The sequence below is a fragment of the Lepisosteus oculatus genome, chromosome 1, assembly GCF_040954835.1.
Source record: "Lepisosteus oculatus isolate fLepOcu1 chromosome 1, fLepOcu1.hap2, whole genome shotgun sequence".
Lineage (NCBI taxonomy): Eukaryota > Metazoa > Chordata > Actinopteri > Semionotiformes > Lepisosteidae > Lepisosteus > Lepisosteus oculatus.
In genome coordinates, this window is record NC_090696.1 from 21,981,736 (window position 1) to 22,003,003 (window position 21,268).

The window sequence follows — 21,268 nt, forward strand, 5'->3', positions numbered from 1 at the left end:
CCCCCCCCGGATCCCTGCGATACCTGTCCATCGGTGGGGACAGGGTCAGGGGGCAGCGGCTTGTTCGGAGGGGGTGGACGGTGCCCTGCTGACTGGAAGACCAGACCAGAGACAAGAGAGAGAACAGCCAATCAGAGTGACCAGCGACAGAAGAACAGCTAATCAGAGTGACTGGCGAAAGAAGAACAGCCAATCAGACCAGGCGCCTCTCTCCTCCTCCAAGACGCCCACAGTAAGAGCAGCTGTATCTTTACCCTTCTTTACACTCAGTATCTCCTCTGGAGTGCTTCCTTGTGCACAGTGTGCACACAGCCATACACGAGCATGAAGCGGAACCTGTCTTACCCTTCTCTCACAGAGCCACAGATGAGCACAGAGCTTAACTGCTTACCATTCTCTAATACCAATTAGCTAGCCAGGATATGCACATTAAGTGACCATCTGGACTAAAAATCCACAGAAAGCGCTGAGACAAGACAGAATCTTAAAGCAGTCCTCAAACTGAAAATTAGTAATGTTACTTAGTAATGAACACTTCGTGTTAATAAGGTGGGACAGATTTTTGCTAAACTGGTACTATTGTCAAATTATGGTATGTGACTACTGTGTGCAGTGAATGAGTGCCACTGGTATCATGCCTACAGGCTGATCTGACCTGGGAGAGTCAGACAGTGTGAATTAGGAACAGACAATATTAACTCAAAACAAATGTTACAGATCCCTTGCTGACAGAATTACAGTAGTCTTTAAAATAAGGCAAGGATCACCACACACTGTAGACATATAAGATACCGTGGGACTGTAGATACTGTATGTTACAGCTTGTTGGAGTGCAGTTCACATCCTTGTGAACACACACATGATTTATAGTTTTCCGCTGTTACTGACTCCAGGAGTGATACCTGTGACCACAGGAGTCACTGTTTTGTAGAACAATGAGATTCCTGGCAGGCCAGCTAGGACCCTGGAGGTGGCACTTTTGCACACTCTGCCGCCAGCGGAATTACCCATCAGCCCCGTGACAGGACCCAGGCACAAACATCTGACGTTCCCATCACTGGGAGCGAGAGCCTTTCCTGGTTCGAGCACTTGGGAGAAGCAGCTGAACAAAAGGTCACTTTTAATTGAAAATCAAAGTTTTCCACTCTGAGGGGATTTTTCTGTCGCACATGAAATTGAAGGGACAGCCTGTCAGGGTAATTAATATTTACACACCTGCACCACACAGTGCCATGACATTCAGGAGATAAACAGCAATGAAGGACTGCAAAATCACACACAGACAGACAGACACAAGGCAAAGCAGTGATTTCAGACTGAAACAGCAACCAAGGCCGGCACTCATGAACACAGTGTTGCTGCACACAGAAAAGCCTGAGGCCTTGTCAGCACCCATGTCAACAGAGACTCGTACTGTAGGTCTGTAACCTGTATCCATTATCATAGGCACCCCTCACAACAGCACACACATTCACTTCTGCTAGGTGCTAGTAGCTAGTAGCTAGTAGCAAACAATATAGAAACAGAGGGAAATATGCAAATAACATTATTGCTGGAATCATCCAGGTACTACAACTTTTACAAATGAAACATGAAAGAAAAAACAGGCCACAGCACTATAGAAGTGCAAATTCTCACAGCAGGAACATTGGAAATCCCATGATTGTGCTGACCTCTCCTGAACTCTCCTTTCCTAGGCTAGTAGAATAGCAATATCGCCCCCTGGTGGTCTGGGGCGAGATTACCTGAGCAGGTCTCGGCATCGGGTCAGGTGGGAGGGGCTTATTGGGGGGTGCGGGCCTGCTGAGAACCTGTTAGGAGAGACAGGAAGAGAGAGAAAGAGAGAAAGCAAGGGAAAGAGATGGGCGTGTGAGTCATGCATGAGTTCATGAGCAGGTCAGCATTCAGGTTAGAGAAGAGTCATGTCAAGAAAAGAGGAGATTTTTTGTTCCTTGGAAGTCACTTGCCATTCCCAGTATTCATAGAAACAGCATGCTGTATATAAAAGACTGTTAAAGTAGTTTATGCAGAAAACCCCACAGGTGCTGCCATCTGTGCACACAAGCCCCACAGGTGTTCAGATGGGTCCAAATGGGTTTTCAAACTTAGAGTTTCTGAGGCAGGCAGCCAGCACGTGGGAATGTTGACTTCAGTTCAAGCAAACGAAATTGTTAAGAGTGATTTCCATGCAAAGATAAACCACAGTAGGCACAGTGTTTACATGCAGAAGCCAAGATATTTGAGTGCATTTATTAATAACCCTTACTTAACCAGCACTACCTCCCTCTGCCTTTGATGAATATTATTAAGGAACTATTGTTTAAAAAAATGTTCACAAAAAACTGTCAGCAGCTCATCAGGAGTTCTGATCAGACCAACGGCACAGTCTGCATCGACTGGAGGAGTGACGCAGCTCTCACTGACAGTACAGCACAGTCAGCATCGACTGGAGGAGTGACGCAGCTCTCACTGACAGTACAGCACAGTCAGCATCAACTGGAGGAGTGACTCAACTCTCACTGACAGTACAGCACAGTCTGCATCGACTGGAGGAGTGACGCAGCTCTCACTGACAGTACAGCACAGTCAGCATCAACTGGAGGAGTGACGCAGCTCTCACTGACAGTACAGCACAGTCTGCATCGACTGGAGGAGTGACTCAACTCTCACTGACAGTACAGCACAGTCTGCATCGACTGGAGGAGTGATGCAGCTCTCACTGACAGTACAGCACAGTCAGCATTCGACTGGAGGAGTGACTCAACTCTCACTGACAGTACAGCACAGTCAGCATTCGACTGGAGGAGTGACTCAACTCTCACTGACAGTACAGCACAGTCAGCATCGACTGGAGGAGTGACTCAACTCTCAATGACAGTACAGCACAGTCAGCATCAACTGGAGGAGTGATGCAGCTCTAAAAATTTAAGATCACAGTGGAATAAGCAGCAAAGGGAGAAGTACAGTATAGCAGTTCTAATTGAAAGCCAGTACTGAGTGAACTGAGTGAACTATAGGAGTACTGTAATACTGAGGTGTTTACTGGCTGAGCTGCAAGCCCCGGTAATGGAAATCTCATTATGAAAAGGCAGGGTTTGTAAAACAGAGTGTTTGGCCAAACTTGTCACTATATTCACAGTATGCAACTGCTTCACGCAGTTTCAAATTTATCAACACCAACATCGGCTAGAATCCACATCCTGGCTTTGTACCTGGGAGTCTGTAAATTCCCAGCTCCACAGCTGCCTACAGAAATACATACTGTAAGACTGGTGAGTGCTATTACAATTTGATTTGACCTTTGAAACACATCTGGCTTCCTCAGGAGGCAAGTGCCCTGGCTATGCTGGGAGAAGAGAACCTCTTGGAAGCCTGGAGTCTGATATCCCAACAACATGGACAGCCCATGGGAAGATGATCATAGCTTCGGTGCTCGTGTGCTTGAGGGTGCTTATGTTTGTGGCTCTGTCCTTCCACTTTATAGACTACATCTAATTCAAACAGCTTTGGGAGTGATATTCCAGTTCTTTTAAGAGTCACATGTTTGTTATCTCAGCACCACTTAGTTAGATAGGAATGATATCTGCATGGAAGACTGTCCATTTGGCTGTGCTTTTTATGTCATGATCTTCAAACACCTGTTTCCCCAAGTGACCAAAGTCTGCAGTTGGGAGGGTTAAGATGATGCTGGAGTTATTCATCAATATCAGCCTTTTTTAAAAGTTAACTTTCAAGTTACTGGAAGAGTTCAACATGAATCCAAACTGATGGCACTGGGTGTGTGCATCTGTAGATTGCTAAAAGACAGTCTTTGCTTGTTAGCATATGAGAAATCCCATCTCGCTCCATATGTTGACAGCTGTTCAGAGATTCTTTTGTCTCCAAATGTATACTGCAACAACATCAGCATACTGGAGTTTGAATCTTGACGTTGAGGTGATTTGTTTTTGTCTTAATCAAGACAACGTCACAATCACAAATAAATAAAAAGCAAATTAAATGCGTGGGTAGAAAGCAAAAAGCAGTGTGAATGTAAACGAAAGCAGATATGCTTAAGCTTATCGAAGCGCTAGTAAAACCCTGTATAGAATATTGTGTTCAGGACTGGTCACCACAACATCAAAAATATATTATAGCCTTAGAAAGGGTTCTAAGAACTTCTCAAAGAAGAGCAACACGAGTGCTCTCCATTAAGATAATGGAGCTTAATCTCTGAGGCTGGAACAAACACTCCTGACACTGAGAGGAGATATGACACAAAATACACAAAAAGAGGTACAGACACGCTATTCGCTGTCACTGACAGTGTGTCAAAACAATAAAGAGTCTAGGTTCAATACTATGTTATTTAATAGTGAAACAAGCACGAAGGGTCACAAAATTAAATGGAATTCATTTTAAATGGAGAATAGGACATGATTCTTTACAATTCTTTGGTTGCGGGTGTCTGGAACGGGCCTGTGACCCAATCTGGGGACTTTTAAGATACTGCTAAGTTAAATTTCAGCATCATTTAATGGTTCAACTGCCAAATGAGCAAGAGTGGTCAAATGGCATTTAAAATGATCTTACATCGTTCTGAAGGTAGAGGAGTCGCAACAGTGGGCACACCGTCCCTGTATGGTTGTAGTTACCTTGTTGGCCGGAGGGGTGAGGGGGATGTCTGTGTTCTGCATCCACTGGTACCGCAGGGGCTGGGCCTGTTCTCCACTCTGGGTGCTGCTGCACTCGGCAGCTGGGGTCCTGGTGGCACAGTAATGCACACAGACACAATTACACACTCTCTCCCGTGCCATGAGCTGCAGAGCCAGGCTGATCTGGGGCAAAATCACAGAATCCCGCCCCCACATGGAAATACAGGACTGAAATAATTTAAGAGAGATGACAAACCCCAGCTATTACCTGGGATCTCAGTGCATGACAAGACGCTAATTTGGATAGTAAGACCTTCCTTTGCTGAATTTATTGCTCTGCCTCCCTCCCCACTACCTCTTCTCTGCTATGCTTCCCTGACTACCTCATCCTCATGCCAGTCTGCTGTGCTTCAGCCCAGAACTCTCAGCCAAAGCAGGCATTTAATGCATCACCTAGGTTTTCAGCAAACCACGAACAACTGGAGGGATTGTCTGTCTCTCCTGAACTGTAGGAAGGAAGACGCAGCCCCTCACAGCTTTCCTTTAGGGCATGTGCTGCCCTGCCACGTCATAGCCCAGAGAATTCAGTTTTTGCTGTTGTTGAAAACAGCGCAATGCATAGCAAAACAGGTTAGTACAAATGTGTGCCGTGCAGATCTAGACTCCTGCTGGGAAGACAACTTAATTATACATTCATCATTAATTCATCATCCAAGCCACACAAATGGAAAAAAGAAGAATGCAGAAACCAGCAGAGAATGGTCCATCTTTAAACCAGCTGGATCATCTCATTTTGAGATAGACTTACAGCAGATAAGCCCCGCAAACCAGCCACCATTTCCTAAATACTTTTATCCAATTATCTCCACAGCAGTGGCCTAGGAGCTGGTTAACACAGGGGTTTTCTCGCCAAACTAGAGAGTTTCAAGGTCCTGCAGCCTCCGATCTGTCACAGTGATGGCAGAGTGGAGTCAACCACCTGCTGAGATTTCACTGTCCAATCCGGAACAGCCAATAGTCTATCCACCCAGCTCATGAGGGTGACTCCCATTCCAGTGGTGGACTGGATACACACTTGCTTAAGAACTATTAGAACCCACCACTGTTTTCCACAGTACACACTGACCAACAGATTTTTAAAGACCACATGTCACAAGAACACATGCTACTGTGTGGAAAGTTGGACGAGCCCTGTCTGAGACTCAAGCCCACCCAACACTATAGCAGTCAGGCACTTGTGCAGAACCACCTAGAGAATCCTGTGTTGAACCCAGTCATCCCTGACCCCTGACCTCTGACCCTGACCCCACCACCAGCACAGACAGACAGGAGTTGACCGCCCTCCTTTACCGCTGCTCCTGGTCACCATCCTCCTCCGTTGTCACATCCAAGAACCGCACACGGGTCTCCCTGACCACACTGTATCATTAGGAGGAGGAAAAGTTATGAATCACCTGTACTCTGATGTTTCATTGAGTCACACAGTAATCCTAGCAAAACTACACAGTGGAGTTAGGTCAGGTGCTTCAAAAGGCAGCATTATCTACACTTAACTGTCTTGCAGACAAACCTAATTACTAACATACTGTACCAGTTTCTTCAACACATTGGAAACTTATGCACCTTGGCTCTCAAGTAGTAGATAAATGTGAAAACTAACAATCCTGTCTGTGGAGGGACTACAGCAAGGACCAGTCTGTGCCCATGAATCTGCTTCAGACTTGAAATGGGGACAAACATTTCAGCAGGTGATCCAAAGCACAAGACCAAAGGTACTTTCAAAGGTACTTGAAAGTAAAAGTCCAGACTTCAATGTTATTGAGAATCTGTTAGAAACAGCCATTTATGAGGCACCCCTAAGCAACTTCAGTGAGCTTGAATAACTCTTCCAAGAAAAATAGACAAAACTTGCACCAAGCGAGTGTGAAATGTTGGTAAAGGCTTACCCAAAAATACTTCATGGGAGTGAACACGTATGCAAATAACATATTTCATCCCTTTTTGCTGACATTATCTTACCCATAGAGGTCTTCAGTCTGAGCATTCTGGTTCTAAATAATATTAAGTGTTGTATGGGTATGAATGTTTTTATTTTCACAAAAAAGCATAGGTGGGGATGGAATAACTTTGAAAAGCACATGTAAGCTTCCACTCCTTGCAAGCCTACTGTAAATATTTTGCAGTCACTGCTTAGAAGCTGTCTCAGTCTCATCCTTCAAAAGGTTAGAGGTATAGATGGAATGCAGTAATAATGATGGCACAGCCACAATTCCAAAGAAGTGCAGAGGTGTTTATTATGAGAAACTGTGTTCCCAAAGCCCATACCCAAAAAAATAAAGTGAAAAATACAAACTAACCAAGGGGAAACAACCCCACAAAACTATAGTATAATAATATATACTGTACATTAATTGATTTAAAAAGATAGATTGTTGTAGGCAGCTCCTATTCTGCACTACGACCAACTTCCTCCTATCTCTCTTCTCCTATCTTGAGGAGCTCCTTTTCTAGGTTAAACCCCTCCCCCTAGAATATTCCACTATAAAGCAAAAAAGAATTCTAAAAAATAATAATTAGAATTCTGATACACACCTTTCTCCAATGAGTACACAATTAAACAATAAACATATTATTAACAAAAATAAAATGTTATTACTCTTTTTATGTACATAAATATTTTTAGAAAAATACTACCCCCTTTTAATGGTATGTTCTTATAAATAGATCCACACATGCGCAACCCTGAAACAGGCACTACTAAGCCAGCCCCTGTTGCCATGCCAAGGTTTGGGTCCTACTGGTTGCGGGAGAAACCATTTTGCCGATGAGAAATCAAAACAAGGTACAGTATTTATTTGAAAGGTGTGAGTTAAACACCAATTTCGTTCATTTCACTTATAAAACAAATAAAAACAGGTGTTTGGTTTGAGTTAATGTTTAATTTTGAACAACCTTACTTTACTCACACCCACAGAGCAAGCAAAACTATCCCGGAAGACTAGGTATACGCTGGGCAAACGTCCCGAGATCGAATTCTTCCGCGACGGGGGTACCTTTAAAGCGGAGACGACGGCACCGAAAATTTTTGGCGCGCCCTCTCTTTAAAGCCCTGGCCAAATACGAAGACAGTACGTACAGTTATAATTCAAACGGAATTAAAAACTACACATCCCAGTTACCATGGTGGTGCTTGTGATCATTGCGTTTAACCAACGAAACAGAGCGAAAAATCAGTCACATGACTTTGGGGCAGAGTTTCGAAAGCTTAACCTATCAGCAACAAAGCGAAATTTACACGATAGGCTACCTCAAACTGTCAGTTACACGACTGTGTATGTCGCTTAAGCCACTCCTATTTGGCATTTTAGTTATGGAGGCGAGAAGACGCCCCCCCCCCCCCCCCCTCTGGGTGTCTGATTTGCCGCCATGTTTAACCGTCCGTGTCCGAATCGCAGTAGTTACGCTTATGAAATAAAGTTCATCCCAGCTACAAAACATATATATTTTTGTGGTAAGAGGGCGCAAAACATCAGTATTTACTGCTATTAATTACTGTACGATTTATAGTTGAAATCTGAGCCTAGATATAAAGTTAAAATCTCGACAAAGCAATGTAGGAAATACAGAGAAAAGAAATCCTTTCTGACATCTAAAATCAGTTTCGATCAAGGTCTCTAAAACGAACAAGAAAAAGAGGATTTTCGGAGGGCAATTACGCTGTGTTTATATAGGATAAGTGATCTATGAGCAATCTAATTTCTTGTTCGTTTAAAACAGTGAAATGTCAGCTGCAAAAGATCGCACCAGAAACAGCACTCTCTCTGCCTGTCATAGACGTTCAGGAAAGGCTGAATGAAGTCATGTCAAGAACAATAATTCGGTGATCAATAATAACAGTTGTAGGACAAGAAACAAAAGATAATGAAAACTTCTTTAGGCTAAAACTCAAGTTCATTCTACAAATTAAGGCAAATGAAAATTCAGGATGTTAAAGTGCTAGAGGTGTAAAAAATACAAAAATGCACATGAGTAAAAAGTTTTAGAAATGGAGCAGGTGTTGCTTTGAAATAAGCAAACAGAAAAAAAGCCATGACTAAAGTGCAGAAGAGGGATGCAGGAACACTTGCTTAGATATACAAACAAAATCACAAAAAGGTGTATGTTACAAAAGAACATGCAAACATGTTCATCATGTACATCAATTTCCCTTCACGATCAATAAAGTCTTATCTATAAACATGAAACAGAGTGAGGAATCAGAAAATTAGCATGCATAAAAAACAGCAATTCTGTCAATAAGCCCTAAATGAATTAATAGCAACCATGGTTTCATGGAGGGCTTCTCAGATAGTTGGGCATTCAGGTAGATTGCCAGGTGAAAGGATTTGTAAACATACTTTGTTAAAGCAAGTCAGTTTTTTCTGCAACACATAAAAGACATTTTTCCAAGAAAGTTTAGCCTTTGTCACTAATGAAACCACTAAATAAAGACATAAATATAGAAATCTTAAGATTTTGTTATTCAATGTTGGTAGCAGGATGAACTGTGCTAAGTGTATATTTTGTCGCAGCTTTGCTGCAAGATGTTAACAGTGAAAAAAGGTATTTAGAAATGAGTTATTTCAAGAAGAAAATGTTCAGAATAATTGCAAATCTAGCAGGATAGAGAAAGCACAGAAAACAGGCAGTTAGATTGATCAGATTAGTATGAAAAGTTATTTAGCAAAGGGAATGAGAAGAGTGACAAACTAGTATGCTTTAGATCTTTTTATCTGGACCAGGGAAAACTGATCATGTTTCTCTATAACAATAATAAAAAACTTTATTTTATATATCACCTTTAAAAGTGGCATCTCAAAGGAATACAGTAGATATAAAAACAGATATAAGAAAGACAAGCAGTTAGAGGTGCTACCAAAATTAGAAAATGAAGCAGATACAGACACTAAGTCTTCTGAAAAGAAAGGTTCTGAGGTTAGATTTAAATGCACTCAGGGTACGTGACTGATATCACTGGGAATACAAATTGAGAGCTCTGGGGTGCAGCTAGAGAAGACCCTGTCACCCACAGAATGTAGATGTTCTTGAGGACAGCTAGAAGACCAGAGTCAGACGGACAAAGGTGGGGAGTAGACAGATAATAAGCCATATACTGTAGGTACTGAATGAGGATGAGGATTTTGAAGTTGACTCGAAACCTGATAGGTAACCAATGCAAGGACTTGAAAACAGGTGTAATGCATCCCTGATAGGATTCTCGCTGTCATATTCTGAACATATTGAAGATTGCTCAGTGTGGATTTAATTTCCCCAGTGAACAGGATGTGCATTTATTAATTCTAGAAAAAAAAGCCTTTCTTGATTTCTCTAGTTCTTAGTTTCTCTAGTTCCCTTTAAAATAAACTATTATTCCACAATGCAGAGTATTATATGGACAGTATTTACACATGATATTGTGATTTAAAGAAATGAACACAAGCAGCTTTTCGAGATTTAAGTGTTGGCTGAGTTATTGCAGGATAAAAAACTAGAGATGTTGGTAAGAAGATAATTTTGGGATAGCTGAGGAATACACTGATAACAAGAACACTTCCTAATGGGGTTAGGCATACTTTTGATGAAGATGATGAAGTTAACAGACTGTATGTTTACATAGATACTGAAATGAGGATTGCATTTTAGATTTTGTGTAGTTGCTAGCATTGAACTGTGTGTTGGATGCACATGAATTGAAGGAATGGGCAAACATCGCTGATGCAGATCCACAGAGCCAGCATATTAAGATGTTTATAATTAGAGGCAATTTGTTTAAATAACTAGGTATGGATACTGATGTGCAAGAGAGGTGGAAAGGCTGTTTACTTAAGCCAGCACTATAAAATATTTTATTCTCAGTGAGATGCTGCCATTTCATAGTGGGTTTCTAACACTGTGTATAGTTCAATCCACACAGTGCCTTTACTTCCATCCATTTCTAATCTCTTTATCCAGTACAGAGGATTAGGAGCCTATCCCAGTAAGCAACGGACACAAGGCAGAATACACCCTGGACATAGCGCCAGTCCATCACAGGACAGACAGACACAAACACACACACACCAGGGCCAGTTTTCCCATAAACCAATTAACTTACCAGTATGTTTTGGAGTGCGAGAGGGAGTCATATCACACATATGGAGAAAAACCATGTAACCCAGAGAGAACATGCAAACCCCACACACACAGGATGGCAGGAATTGAATCTAGGACCCCAGTGCTTCAAGATAGCAATGCTAACCACTTTGCCACCATTATAAATGGATGGATATCTTAGTTATCTTTCTAGTTCACAGGTTTGCATGCATAATTTAATTTTGAAAGGCGCTGAGACATCAGGTACTACTGTTGTATTTATGAAAAAGAAACAAAACAAAAAGCATACTAACAACTGTGCCATCCTACTCTTTAGTTAATACAATTTATTATTTATAAACAGTTAACATTGTTAGCAAAATATTTTGAATTATATTTAATTAGTCAGATTTAATGTATATTTGAACAATGAAAATATATTTTTACAAGATGCGGGGGAAAGTGCAACAACTTATTACAGTGCTAAATTTAATATTGATTGCTAATAGTTTATGCTAACACCTAACTTTCTTAATTAGGTGTAATTAAAACAGTGAACTAAGTGTAACATACCATTCAGAAATACAATCGAGAATAGTTTTGTGGTGTTTGTATGGATGAAACGTTTCTAAAATGTATAACGTAACAAATTTAAAGACGATTAAATTCTGTAATCTTTCCACTTGTAATGTCATTAGACAGAACAAGAAGTTTCTGCTTTGTCTAAGGATGGTATCAAAAAGTAGTCTAGGTGGTGAGAAAGCTGTGCTTAATGATAATTAAGTGACTTAAAAGTAAAAAGAGATGGTTCATATTGCTTGATTAATTTTAAAAACTAAGTTATAAATGCAGACGCGATCGCTGCCATAAGCGCTCCAGGCAGCAGAACGTTCGTTCTGTGCTGCTGCGCTCCGCGCCTCCTCCCTCTCTCGGTGCCGCGCCCCTCTCTGACGGAGCGCAGTGGGCGGTACGCTATTTTCAGAGCCTCTGATTGGGAAAAAAAGACCTGCTGATGAGTTTCACACAACAGGAAGAGAAAAGAATGGGATTTTTTCTCTTCGAAACGTGTGCTGTCTTTATGAAATTCGTGTATTTTAAACGTTTAATTAAGAAGTAAAAACCTTACAGTGTACACAGAGATTCTGAGCTGATCACGAGGAAGAAAAATCACCCATTTTTCGCGCATAAAAAGTGGTTTTTAACTCTCGTAACCCATTTTTATAGGTTTTTATAGTCGTGCAATGTCTAAGTTAAGCAGGAACACATCATTATATCTCATTTTTTATTTCTTTTTTAAAAATTTTAAAAATCGTTTGCCCAGCCTACTAGGTAAAGTTTGTTTACCTTTGAAACCAGATTTATCGCCTTTGTTTGGATAGTGAAATGTTTGCGTATGTGTGTGTACATGTGGATACCTCCCGAGTGCCAGATGATCTGGAAACGGAGTCTCCAGTCACAGAAGCATAACCAAACAATAAAAATATAAGCCAATGAGTTTGATATGTTGAGCCTTTTGCTAAAGAAATTTAAAAAGGGTCAACCTGAAATGTGACCTGTCCCCACGTCCAGTGGGGACTTGCAGTACTGGAGGCTGTCCCTAGATGGCACTGTGAGAGGTGAGGTTCTTACCGGTTGTGCTGTCGATTGGTTGCCTTGTGGAAAGGGCTTCTACCCAGGCAGAGGTCCTGCCACCTACAACGCCGATAGAGCAAGACGAGGCACACAACTACCAGTGGCAGGACGAGGAAGAAAAAGATGAGTAAAGCCAGCCGTGATGAATTTGAGTCTGTGAGGGGAAGAAAGAGGGCAGAGGAATAGTTACAGAATATGAGAAAGGTTGAAAAAGAAACGAAGCCATTCAATCCACCTTCCTCTTTAATTGAGATCTTAATTCAACCAAAGTTCAAGAGTTCTGTCCAGTCCAATACCACCCATATGATTTTTAAATTCCACATTTTTCCTTTCCTGCACTCAATACCTGGAACTTAAGCTTGTTAAATTTAAAGTGTCCACACTCTGGAAGTTTGAAGGTCCTCTTTAATTGCTGTTGCATTTTTTAAACTATTTTGGTATCATCTGTGATTGTCATGTACAGTATTTTCTCATTTTAACAATGTCTCAGCCATTCATGCAGATTAGGAGTAGTAGCCCCTAGAACTGACTCCTGTGGTACCCCACTACTGGCCTCACTCTAGACTGAGTTAACTCTCTTACCTACACCCTCTGTTTTCTCCTGACTTATCCTTCATCCATGAACACACACTACTTTGGATACCAGCAACTTTCAATGTAAGGGTTCGTTTTTCTTATGGTATTAGCAAAAGTGTTCTGAAAGTCCAAAAATAACACTATGCCCTCATAATCTACTGTATGGATTACTTACGCAAATCTAGCAGGTTAGTTAGGGACAACTTATCATTCCATTACAGTCTGTCCATCTAGTTTTGAAATATACCACAAAATATGTAATGTCGTGCTCTTCTATATTTCTTATTCTTCCTGGGTCACGTGACAAGATCAAAAAATAGCAATTACCCTGTAGTCATACTCTGAATCAACCATTTCGTGTCAACATTTGTGCTCCCATTTGGCCTATCCTAGTCTATGCGAGGAAAACTGAGATCCCTCAATACTCAGTACCTCTCCACTTTGATCCATATACAGTACATCTGATTACAAACAGCGTTTTCACCGAACTTACAGGGAAAGAGACCACAAAGTCTCCACTCCATGAAGAAGGCCCCATGGCCGAAACGTTGTGTTTTTTTTTCTCTTTTCAGCATGGAATAAACCTATTACTTGTTTCTTTTGCAGCCTACTCATGCTGACGCAGCTACCTACCTGAACTACTTATATACAATTATATACATACACATTATATGCAAATATATAGTATTTTGAACTGCTGGTATTCCATAAAATAATGTTATCCTAATGTTATTCTGGTCATGATACAGTATTTAAGTAACTATCAATCTTGCAAAGGCCTGGCACCAAACTAAGACAATAAAGTCTTTCACAAGTTCAGTGAATATGCTGTCCTGCCTCACCGCGTCGTGGGGATGGTTGACTCATCCTGTGCTGTGAGGTGGTGCTCATGCTTATGCTCAAGGATAGCCTGCACTGTGGAGATCGCGACAGCCCAGCCCTATAAGGCCTACACTCAAGGTAAGCCTGCATCTCTACTCAGAGCTTAAAGACATTGCTAATCTGGACCACAACTGGTTTAATTAAGCACATATGTGATGGGTGCACATACAAATAACGCTACCCTGTAGCTCTAAAACTGAGTCTGTGCTCTAAAACTGGGTGGATGGTTGTCATTAGGCATAACCAATGAAGACGTTACCGGTGCTGGCCTGCGTGGGGCCGCTGTCCACACTACCCCCGTAGCCCCTGTGCCGACAATCCGGCGGCGCCCAGCCTGCATCGCAGTGGCAGTTCCTGTTGCTGTTGCAGACCTGCACCAAGAGAGACAGCTGGTATCAGAGGCAGCACGTTCTCAAACCGTGGGCACCTCACTCATGAACCTGGTGGCTCCTGCAAAGTCCTTAATGGAGCCAAAAATGGAGCCATTTCATTTCTAGGGGCATGTATTCCACATAATTAACCCTTCAGCTCTGGCTCAGGAGCAGGCCAACTCAATGCTCTCAGCGTAACTAAGAGAACATGCAAAACATTTCTACTTCTAATTCTAATAGCACTAAAGCGTTGAACATCTTACAGTATATTTCATTATTAGAGTCATGAAGAAGATTTTCAGACTCTAGTAGTAAAACGATGCTTATACTCTTCTGCCTGTCATACACTATTACTTAAAGCCCCCCCCCCCATTCCTCCCTTGTACCCCTGCACCCCCACACACCCCGTGTCCATTGCACTTCTTCTGACACTCCTCCACGCCAAACACAGCGACATCCTGGCAGCGCTGGTTCAGGCAGGCCTGCAGCAAGAGCACAGCAGAACACAGAGGTCACTCGGCTTGGTGCAAAGTCAAGATGACTTTAGGTCTCGATATAAAAACATTTCAGCAACAACCACAATCTTGCACTGAACCCTTCCAAGAACCTAGCCTGGTGACAACACGCAGCCATGCTGCATGGCTCAGACCAATTCCCCCAGCAGTCAGTGGGATGGACCGTGACCTTTGTTCCACTACATCTGACTACAGGAACACCACATATTACTAAGGTAAATGCTGACGTCCGCACAATACCACCGTTCTGAAAGGTGCAAGACGAGAAGATAGTGAAACTGTAGCAGTAAAACTATGCTTGACACTTCTGCAACTGCAAGACAGAGCACTGTAAAAGCCAGGGTTTATCAGGATCATTTGTAAAAACTGACAAACGTTTTTTAAAGAATTGCTTTGCTGCACATAAAAGTGTTTAAAAGCATCCGCCCCTGGAATGCCCACCTTGCCCGGTCCGCAGGCTGTGCCTGGCGTCACCATGCCAGGGTCGGAGACATCATCGCCCAGGTTGAAGAAGGTCCCGCGGCAGGTGAGCTCGCTGCGGTTCAGCAGCACCTTGGTGGTGATGATCTCAGCATTGGAGCCCAGCAGGGGGCGGTCATTCCCACCCTGGCACTGGATCTTCCCACAGTGCACATCTCTAAGTGGGGAGAGAAGATGACACAACTGAGCCTGGAGTCAGGCTGCTATGGCATTGGTGCCAGTATAAAGACACAGAGGCACAGATGGAAACCCAGACAGCAGAGTGAGATAAGCAGCCGAAACACCTCAGGGGTATATACAGGATTCCAGCTATTTAGGCCAGCTTACACAGTGGGTACACACACTTGATGACAACAAAGGGGTTAAATAGTGGGTACACTGTGGGACAGCCCAGGATCACCCAGAGAATACTCACACTTTGGGATAGGCCAGGATAACCCTGGGGATACTCGTTCTTTGGGATAGCCTAGGATCACCCAAGAGATACTTGCTCTGTGGGAGAGCCCAGGATCACCCAGGAGATACTTGCTCTGTGGGAGAGCCCAGGATCACCCAGGAGATACTTGCTCTGTGGGAGAGCCCAGGATCACCCAGGAGATACTTGCTCTGTGGGAGAGCCCAGGATCACCAAGGGGATACTCACACTTTGGGACAGACCAGGATGACCCAGCGATACTCATACTTTGGGAAAGGCCAGGATTACCCTTGGGATACTCTCGCTGTTGGACAGCTCAGGATTACCAAGGAGATACTCACACTTTGGGAAAGGCCAGGATAAGCCCATGGATACTCACGCTTTGGGACAGGGAATGTAGCTCCCGTTGGGCATCTGTCCACAGTTGCCATACTTATTGCCCTGCTTATTCACAGACCTGAAACAGACGTCTGGAGCCTGGGTGGAATCTGGCAACAAGAGAGGAAGAGGAGGGGTTGAAGAGAGTGTTCCAGAGTCTGCTGTCTGGTCTTCAGTGCATAAGCAGCTTCTACAGATTAAAACTCCACTGGATGTTTTAAGATCATCTTTCAAATGTTTTATAAATGTTTACACATGTCATGGATGGACTGTGGTATTTAGCCTCCTGACTTGGGCAGAAATGGGGAACGGACTGTAGTTCTGTCAGACACCAGGGGGTGCAGGGAGGGGGGGAGAGAGACAGATGAACACGCACTTGCAGAGCCACACTTACTGAGCCCCCACAGCACTTGGCACTGCGAGGTGAGGTTATTGCAGACTCCACTGTAGCAGTAGGACGCCCCCTGCTGGCAGGGTTGACCGTTCTGGAGGAAGACGTTGGGGGGGCAGTAGGGGGAGTCGCCGGAGCAGTGCTCAGGCAGGTCGCACTCGCTCAGGGGCTCTCGGCACACACTCCCTGCAGCCCGCAGCTAGGACAGCAAGGAGGCAGGAGAGAAGGGCAGGGAGGTGAGGAATACAGTAACGCAGAGCATCTCCTGGAACACTCTTTTAAAGAGGGGGCAGTGGACTTTAAACTTAACAGGCAACTGTGTAGCATAGTTACTGGATTATTACACTTAAGACTAATACACTTCAAGGACAAGGACACACTGAGGACACCCCAGCAGGGGTATAGACACACCGAGGACACCCCAGCAGGGGTACAGACACACTGAGGAGACCCTAGCAGGGGTATAGACACAACGAAGACACCCCGACAGGGGTATAGACACACTGAGGAGACCCCAGCAGGGGTACAGACACACTGAGGAGACCCTAGCAGGGGTATAGATACACCGAGGACACCCCAGCAGGGGTATAGACACACCGAGGATACCCCAGCAGGGGTATAGACACACTGAGGAGACCCCAGCAGGGGTACAGACACACCGAGGACACACACCTTGCAGTTCTCACAGCAGATCCCATCAGAGGAGCACTGAGCCCCAGGAACCAGTCTGCAGGTGGTGGCGTTGCAACAGGGGTCCTCACACTCCTGCGCACAGACACAGTGACATGAGACACAGATCGTCCTGGCAACAGCTCGCAGAGCACTGTCCCGTCGCTAAGGAAGCTCCTGTGAGATAACCCCAGTTCAGCGCTCTCTATCTGTCAGAATCAAACTGCACACAGGGTGAAAGTACACCCAAAACCAATAGTTTGGACACATTTACAGTTGAAATAAAATACCATGCACCTTAGCACAAAAGTAATTTACATATAACTTATTTGCAAATTATATTTGCACATAAAAGTTACTTTTCTCAAATCACGTTCCCACACTAATTGGGAAAAAATACACAAATATGGCCAAAATGAGTCACCACACGTTGATTCCGTTATCACGAGCTCAAAGGGAAGGAAAAGGCAGAGGAGCTCTCAGGTCTGTCTCTCTAGGACGAGAAGAGATATACTCAGGACAGCAGCCTGGACTGATAAAAACTCAATCCTCTGTAGTGGCCTGTTCAAATACCCCAGATCACACATTCAAACCACCCTGTAAGGAGAATTCTCAGTCTCAGCCCAGCAACTCCAGTGGGTCTCTAGACTGTATCTACAGTATATCAGCTTAAAACAGGAGGAGAAGAATTCAAACGGACCAGCTCAACCTCTGCCTTTCCTCAGACATTGACATGTTGGCAATTTAGAGACTCGGGGACCCTGCTGCACTGTGGCTCTGGAGGAGAAGGAGAGAGGCCCCCAGCATGTGAGCTCCCCTGTCAGAATAAGTATCGAGGGTGCCTAATGGGTGTCCCCTCCACTGTTTGCGGCGGCGGAGGTGCTGGCGTGGTACACACGTCTGTCAGGCCGCAGTCGCACTCCTCGCCCGGCTCCACGTACAGGTTGCCACAGCGCTGTCCTCCCAGCAGCCTCTGGGGTTCAGGCATGTTGAACAGGCACATCCCTGCGCCGTGAAGCAGGCTGACCGACAGGTCCCGTGCGCTGCAGCTGCTGAACAGCTGGCCGGGCATGAAACTGGAGAGCGACAGCAAGAGAGACCGGTCACTGACTGGGAGGTGTGGCCGGAGAGAGAGGTCATCATTACCTCTGTGTGCTCTGATCTGGTCAGATCTCAAACATTAAGCGGGCCAGGGCCTGGCCAGTACTGGGATGAGAGACCTCTGAGAAAACTCAGGTTTAGACACCATTTTCAGGAGATGCCCTTCCTTAAATGAGATGATAAAATGGGCATGAAAGAATACAGTGCCACTATTTGCAAAATCAGGGGTGGTTTTCTAGTTTCCTTGGAAATTGCAGTTAGGCTTGCTTGGATGTGGTCTATTTAGATTTCAGTTCTCTTGATTCAGTTAATGAAGGAATTTCTCACTCTCCTCCACTTGATCTGCAATCTAGTGAAGCTGCACATGCAGAATGTCTGGGACACAGTTGTGGAAAAGGTTGTATTTGTGACGTGTTCAGGGATCCTTTTGGAAGAGAGTTATACTAATGCAGGGAATTATTACTGTATCTCTATAGCTGTATCTGCTCCTTTCCCCAGCTATGTCCAATGTGTGTGCCCTCTCCCGTCTTTAGCTATGCTCACTCTCTCTAGATCTACTCAGATTATGTCTATACCTCTCTAGATTTATGCCCATTCTGTACTGTATGCACTTCTCTATGTCCACAGTCCAATCCTCCCTCCAGCTGTCCCCACCATGTCCACTCCCCCCTCCAGCCGTGTCCACTGTGTCCATTCCTCCCTCCAGCTGTGCCCATCATGTCCACTCCTCCCTCCAGCTGTGCCCACTGTGTCTACTCCTCCCTCCAGCTGCCCCCATGATGTCCACTCCTCCCTCTAGCTGTGCCAACTGTGTTCATTTTTCCCTCCAGCTGTCCCAACTGTGTCCACCCCTCCCTGCAGCTGTGCCCTCTCACCCAGTGGACGGCTCCATGATGCAGCCCCCAAGCCGCGGCTCATTCTGGCACTGGCAGTGCCGGTCAGCGGTGTCATGGCTCATGCCCAGGTTGTGCCCGAGCTCATGTGCCACAGTGGAGGCCACGCCCAGTACACTGACCAGATGATCCTGCAGAGAGAAACACAATCATGCAATCACATCATCAATACCAGATGACCGCCGGGTTACAGCACAGTAAGATGCAAAAAACAGAACCGGTGTGCCTGCTACACGTCCCAGAATGCTGTTCCCAGTCAGCTGACTGGTTGGCTCATGACAATCAGTCAGGTGAGACCTAAAAAACAGGAAGCTGAGGCTCGGAACGGTCAGTCAGCAGTCTGTCTGAGGATGCGCGATGCACCAGAGGAAGCAGAGGAAGGGCCACACAGCGGTCACTCCACTCACAGCAGAAGGATGAAGGACCTTCCTGCACATTAACACTCACCCCCAGGTGCTGCCTGATATTGCAAATGGAATTCATCTGTAACACACTGAAGTATAAACTGTACTGGATGCGAATCAAGAATAAACAAACCCATTAAGAAAGATGAGAACACAGGTATTATCCACCCATCCTCTTTTTTTAAAGGGCTGATGGGCCGTGTCACTCACCACGTTGACCCCTCCGGAGCGATCCCGTGAGCACATGGAGGACTGCGATGCCATTCCCACAGTGGTGCCGTCAAAAGAGCCCCCCCTGGAAACAGGGACCGCACACATTAGGGTTCTGCTTCCTCACGGAATAAACTCACATTATCCTTCTGTTAAGGAACAATCCTCTATTTTGACTGGGTCTCCCCCTCCTGTGCCTGGAAACTGCCGGGATTCCCTAGGACATTCTCCCAAATGTCAATTCTCTCCATAGGTACAGCTGCGGTTCAGTCTAGCATTAAAGGGAAAGGCGGAGTGGGATGGGAGTGATCCCATGGTGGCCTCTCCATGTTTTACCTCCACCCAGCAGCAGCCAGTAAACCCACTTCTATGTCCAGCCCCGGTGTGCAAAACTTCTCCACTTTGACAATTAGTGCAATGCTGTTCACTTCTTTACTTTGCTGTTACAATGCTGTAACAAACATTATCAGGAGTGCTGCACTTATAACAGACATAAAGGCAAAATGTATAAAGAAAAGAAAATGTATGCTGCTAAGAATCGAAATAAATTAACTCTAATATAGTGTGAGCAGTGATATTATAATAATTTCATTTGTTTGCACATGCAATTATCTGAATTTCAACATCTGATTAAAATGTACTTCAGATGGGTACTGATGCCATACATTTTTTAAATACTAGACATAACTATTACATATTATTATTAATTCTTACTGTTTTGTTTATTTCCTAATGAAATACAGTACATCACTTTTAAATGCAGTTAGCCATTATTGTAAGTCAGGATGTATACTGTATGTTTATCCCACTGTTTTTGTGCAAAGACGCCCCCTTCAATGTCCATCTGTGACGTCAGCAGACAGGAGCGCTGAGATTGGACAGAGGAAGAGAAGCATGTGGACCACAGTGTGTGCCAGACTGTTATAGTAATGTCTGCAAGGGTGCTTGCTTCACATATGGGCTAAGCAATGGACTGGATCCACCCTAAGGCTCTGCCAGCACCTGTCTCACGATCCGAACAATTGCGTTGCGTCGGACCGCAAGCCTCTGATTGCCACCACTGATCTATACTTTTGAGCCAAGCCTGCACTCCAGGAGCAGATATTCCACGTTTAGGCCAAGAACAAAACCTGTTCTATTCTAGTCAGTGCTATATTCCCAATGTATACAGCCACAATCCCAGTAAACACCCATTGGTGTATACCAATTGGTATATATCCATTAGTGTGTACCCATCGCTGTGTATACCCATTGCTGTGTATACATCGCTGTATACACCCATTAGTGTGTACCCATTACACACCAAGAGCCCCCCTGAGAGAGAGACCCCCGAGCCCCCCCCCTCACATGATGAGCTGAGCGTTGTCGTGATGCAGGCGGGGCAGCAGCTGTCGTGTCCTCCACTCCAGGAAGCGGTTCAGGGTGTCGGTGGGGCTCTTGTCGATCAGGATCTTGTCTTCGTCGCTCCAGATCTCCAGGCCCAGCAGAGCCACTCGGACGTTCAGGGGCCGGTAGAACTGGACAGGGGGAAAGGGGGTTCAGTGGAGGGGCTGCAGTTCCAGATACAGCTGCAGGCAGAGCAGCGGGACAACGGAGATCTTGTTTT

At 44.5% G+C, this 21,268-nt stretch overlaps 1 protein-coding gene across 7 annotated transcripts in view; it reads right to left on the bottom strand.

The window, feature by feature from the left end:
* adam15 (ADAM metallopeptidase domain 15) overlaps positions 1-21,268 on the bottom strand; it is a 52,909-nt gene that overhangs the window by 5,494 nt on the left and 26,147 nt on the right. For 2 of the 7 annotated variants that reach the window (XM_069187657.1, XM_069187654.1), the window contains exons 9-22: positions 21,010-21,179; positions 19,663-19,747; positions 19,031-19,179; positions 17,953-18,130; positions 17,058-17,150; positions 16,389-16,584; positions 15,996-16,104; positions 15,163-15,358; positions 14,611-14,688; positions 14,095-14,206; positions 12,375-12,531; positions 5,985-6,053; positions 4,635-4,743; positions 1,746-1,811 (exon numbers count right to left, since the gene is read on the bottom strand). In XM_069187657.1, coding sequence (XP_069043758.1) covers positions 1,746-1,811; positions 4,635-4,743; positions 5,985-6,053; positions 12,375-12,531; positions 14,095-14,206; positions 14,611-14,688; positions 15,163-15,358; positions 15,996-16,104; positions 16,389-16,584; positions 17,058-17,150; positions 17,953-18,130; positions 19,031-19,179; positions 19,663-19,747; positions 21,010-21,179 — 1,767 coding nt within the window. Of the gene's footprint in view, positions 1-23; positions 93-1,673; positions 1,812-4,634; positions 4,744-5,984; positions 6,054-12,374; positions 12,532-14,094; positions 14,207-14,610; positions 14,689-15,162; positions 15,359-15,995; positions 16,105-16,388; positions 16,585-17,057; positions 17,151-17,952; positions 18,131-19,030; positions 19,180-19,662; positions 19,748-21,009; positions 21,180-21,268 lie in introns of all 7 variants that reach the window. The other 5 variants (XM_069187655.1, XM_069187659.1, XM_069187639.1 and 2 more) reach the window with 4 other exon arrangements.